This window comes from Rosa rugosa, chromosome 6, assembly GCF_958449725.1.
Source record: "Rosa rugosa chromosome 6, drRosRugo1.1, whole genome shotgun sequence".
Taxonomy (NCBI): domain Eukaryota; kingdom Viridiplantae; phylum Streptophyta; class Magnoliopsida; order Rosales; family Rosaceae; genus Rosa; species Rosa rugosa.
In genome coordinates this window covers 18,341,079-18,344,848 of record NC_084825.1, presented here as the reverse complement: position 1 = coordinate 18,344,848, position 3,770 = coordinate 18,341,079, and the positions used below count along the sequence as shown (strand labels likewise).

Sequence of the window (3,770 nt, the reverse complement as noted above, 5' to 3'; positions counted from 1 at the left end):
TGTTTTGGTTGAAAATAATAAAGGCGTGAGGATGAGCCTCCCATTGGATTCCAAACCTCAAAAAAAAAAAAAAAAAAAAAAAAAAAAAAAAATATATATATATATATATATATATATATATATATATATATATATATATATAAGAAATTCAAAAATTTCTGTGCACTTATAATTAGCCTAGATACGCCACTGGTTTTACATATAATACTTCTAATTTTGTTGTTTTGTAGTTGGTTGATTCTGGTAGAAGATCAAGCATGGCAGAAGATCAAGTTAAATATGAAACTTTAAAGAAAGAGTCGATATATCTGTTGGAAAGAAAGAACTTTAAAGGAGCAATGCTCAAGGAGCAAGATGCTCTAGGCCTTTCCTCTAATCTAGAAATTAAGAGATTATCTGCACTGACTGAAGTACATTATGCAGAGAGTATGAGTAGCATTGATGTTGAAGAAAATGATAGAGTTTTCAGGAACTCTTACGGAATTCTTGGAATTGGGATTGATTCTTTTGATCAGGAAACTTTGAAGAAAAAATATAGAGATCTGGCGAAATTAGTTCATCTTGATAAAAATTCTTTAGATGGTGTTGACAAAGCTACTAAGATCGTAATTGAAGCGTACAAGTGTTTGGAGAATGAAGAAGAGAAAAGGAGGTATGATAAGGAATGGAAAAAGAGGTATGAGAAGGTATGGAAGGATCAGTTTAGGAGAAAAACTGATAAAGGAGCTGGTGCTGCTGGTGAGCATGCAGCTGGTGGTAGTACGAGTTTTGAAGCACCAACTGGTGGTGGTCGGCATGCAGGTGTTGGTGGTGGGTCTGCTGGTGCTGGTGCACCTGATAGTAATACGAGTTTTGAAGCACCAACTGCTAGTGCAACAACAACGCATGCGGGAGCTGACGTTGGTGGTGGGTCTTCTGCTGCTGGTGCAGCTGGTGGTAGTATGAGTTTTGAAATACCAACTGCTAGTGCAGTTAGTAATGAGGCCATGGAACCTAGGAGAAATCTAAGGAAAAGGAAGAATGCTGATCAAAGTGGTCTTCATGATAATGGTGGTGGAGGGTTTTCTAGTTTTGGTACTTCAACTCCTAGTGCAGGAAAAACTGATGTCGTAGCTGGTGCAGTTGGTAGTGGTGGGCTTGCTGGTAATGGTGAAGCATCAGCTGATGGTAGTACGAAGGAAAGTAGGAGTTGTCAAAGTTTTAAAGTACCTACTGCTAGTGTAGGAAAAACTGGTGGCGTAGCTGGTGGTGGGCCTGCCGGTGATGATGAAGCACCTGGCTGACGGTAGTACGAAGGAGCCTAGGAGATCACAAAGGAAAAGGAAGGATGCTGATCAAAGTGGTCATGATGATAATTGGAGGCCTCAGCCTCCCAAAAGATCGAGGGTACAGAAATCTTGGGCCAAGGATGAGTTCAAGGTAACGATGACAAAGTCTCATGACCGGCGAGGAACTACAAAGATGCCTTTTATGGTGAGTTTAGTAGTTTGTCCAAAGAAAAAAAGCTGAAAGTTAGAATTACTGGAAAATTACTACAGTTCTTTGTGTTTCATTTCTGGTTAGAAGTTGTTAGTACTTTTTCTTTTTAGGAACCCCTTCCAAAGCTTGCAGGGGTGGACCGACATGGAAGGCTATATGGGCTCAAGCCTAGACAAGATTTTGGGCTAAAAACCCTTAGGTATATATATATCTCTACCTTTCAGCCCATACCAGCCCAAAGAAAAAAAAAATTATCCATCACAGCAGCTCACAGGCTCACCGCTCGCAGCCTCAGTGCCTCACACAGTCACACTCACTGATTCACAGCAGCTCACAATGTCACACCTTTCTCCTTCTCGTAAACGAGGTATGAAGCTCTATCGATCTCCCCTGTTTTGAATTTTTGATACATCTTAACATCTTTGTGACTGTGAGTCTGTGACTATGTTCTTCTTCCTGCTCTGTTTTTCCCAATGGGGTTTTCTGACTTTCTCAAAGAAATCCCAGATTCCCAGATCTCCTCTCACCCAGTCTGCTCAGATCGAGAGTCTCGCCGATTCTGTTTGCTAATTGCTACGGTGCTACCAGTGGCGGAGAGAGACAGAGATTCCATGTTAGCTGAGCCGCTGAGGAGTGAGGAACTGCCGAACTGAGGATCTTGAATTCTTGATCATGGTCGGTCTCGGTCAGTCGGTGGATAGCCTATGAGGCTTTGATGAATTGATGATTGTATTTTAACTATTTTTATTTAGAATTACCGACTGAATGACTGATGTCTTTGATGATAAATCACTTCCATGACAGCAGCCAGTTCTTCTCGAGCCCACGAGTCTAGTTCTTTTTCCTGCAGTTCCTTTCATTGCAGTCATCTTCTCCTGCTTTCCTCATCCAATCTTACAGGCTTTGTTTTCTGATTTGCTCCAAACGGCGACTCAGCGGGGCATTTCTTTTCTTTTCTGATCAATTCTCTGATTTCTCTCTTGATTGGTTATTTGGTTTAATGGGTTTGTTGATTATGCATTCTTACCTTTGGATAGTGGCTCTGAGCTGGAATGAAATGTATGATTTAGCATTGGTTTTGGTTAGTTCATTCGCTTCAGGTCGGTAGTATTTACCTCCTCTCTTATAGATGGCTTTGGCCGCATTGCTTTGTGTTGATTTTGGGATTGTCTCTTTGAATGAAGTCAATGAACCCAATATTTTCTGTTTTCCTTGTGATAATGTTTGACCCAATCTAATCCCCATTTTCCAGTTTATTGATGGGCAGTAATGACTGACTAGTTGTTATTGACGATCAATAATGAGTGCAAAATCCCCATTTTCCAGTTTATTGATGAGAAGTAATGACTGACGAGTTGTTATTGACGATCAATAATGAGTGCAAAATTACTATTAGATTCAATTAACATGATTAATATACAAAGGAAAAGCGATGTCTACTGACCATCATAATAATTAAAGAAGTTCATGCATCCAAATCCTATTGGTTTCAGTCCAGGAACATGGATCTAAGTTGATAATCTCAACATCAACTGAGGCACGCTCGAACTGAACCAACTTGTCAACTAATTGATAACAACACTCCCAACCTGATCTAACCGTCACTAATTCAAGCACAGGTGAAACTAAAAGTAGAAATCTAAGGAAATCTAGTTCATTTTTGGCACCAAATATGTGAGTTATCCTAAGACGTCGCAGTTGCTCATTTATCCTAATACATCGCAGTTGGTTATATAGGTGACTCCATCTGCCACTTTCAAAATCGACATCTCCGACTATAGCCTGACCTTCAAGTGCAGCATTATTAGTTGCTCGAATTTCTAGTTCTTGTAGTGCAGGGCAGCTTCTCAGAAGACATAGCATAGTTGAAACCTCCTCCAGAACAGTGAAGTCTATGGATACCGAAAGATAAGTCAAGTGTAAACATGGATTTGGCAGCACACTTGGCAGGTATTCAACAGCCAAATACTGGAGAAGAAAAAAAAAATGCTATTAACAAAGATTGAATTGAATGAGAAAATTTTACAAACGGTACCCGAATTAAGACCCACTCTAAACTTTAGTACCCGACTATGCAAAACTACAACTTTGATACCCGAAGTTTGAAGTTTGACCCAACATTCTTCATACACGCCGTCATGGACGGCGTTAACTAGCTGACATGTTGCATATTTTGAGGGGTAATTCGGTCCCGTCACTGTTTAAACTACTCCCCAGCACTCGATCACTAGCTTTGATTTGTCAGTCCATCTTCAATTCCAACCAAAACCCAGTTCAACAAACATGTCAAT

At 40.2% G+C, this 3,770-nt stretch overlaps 1 protein-coding gene across 1 annotated transcript; it reads left to right on the top strand.

Annotated features, from left to right (window-relative positions):
* The first annotated feature begins 257 nt into the window (after nucleotides 1-257).
* LOC133716325 (uncharacterized) lies at nucleotides 258-1,283 on the top strand. Its single transcript, XM_062143035.1, has one exon. It carries the CDS (start codon nucleotides 258-260, stop codon nucleotides 1,281-1,283), a length of 1,026 nt encoding a protein of 341 aa, XP_061999019.1.
* Nucleotides 1,284-3,770: the final 2,487 nt, after the last annotated feature.

Coding starts and splice junctions, on each gene's coding strand:
- LOC133716325 (XM_062143035.1), top strand. CDS start 258: ATGGCAGAAGATCAAGTTAAATATGAAACTTTAAAGAAAGAGTCGATA.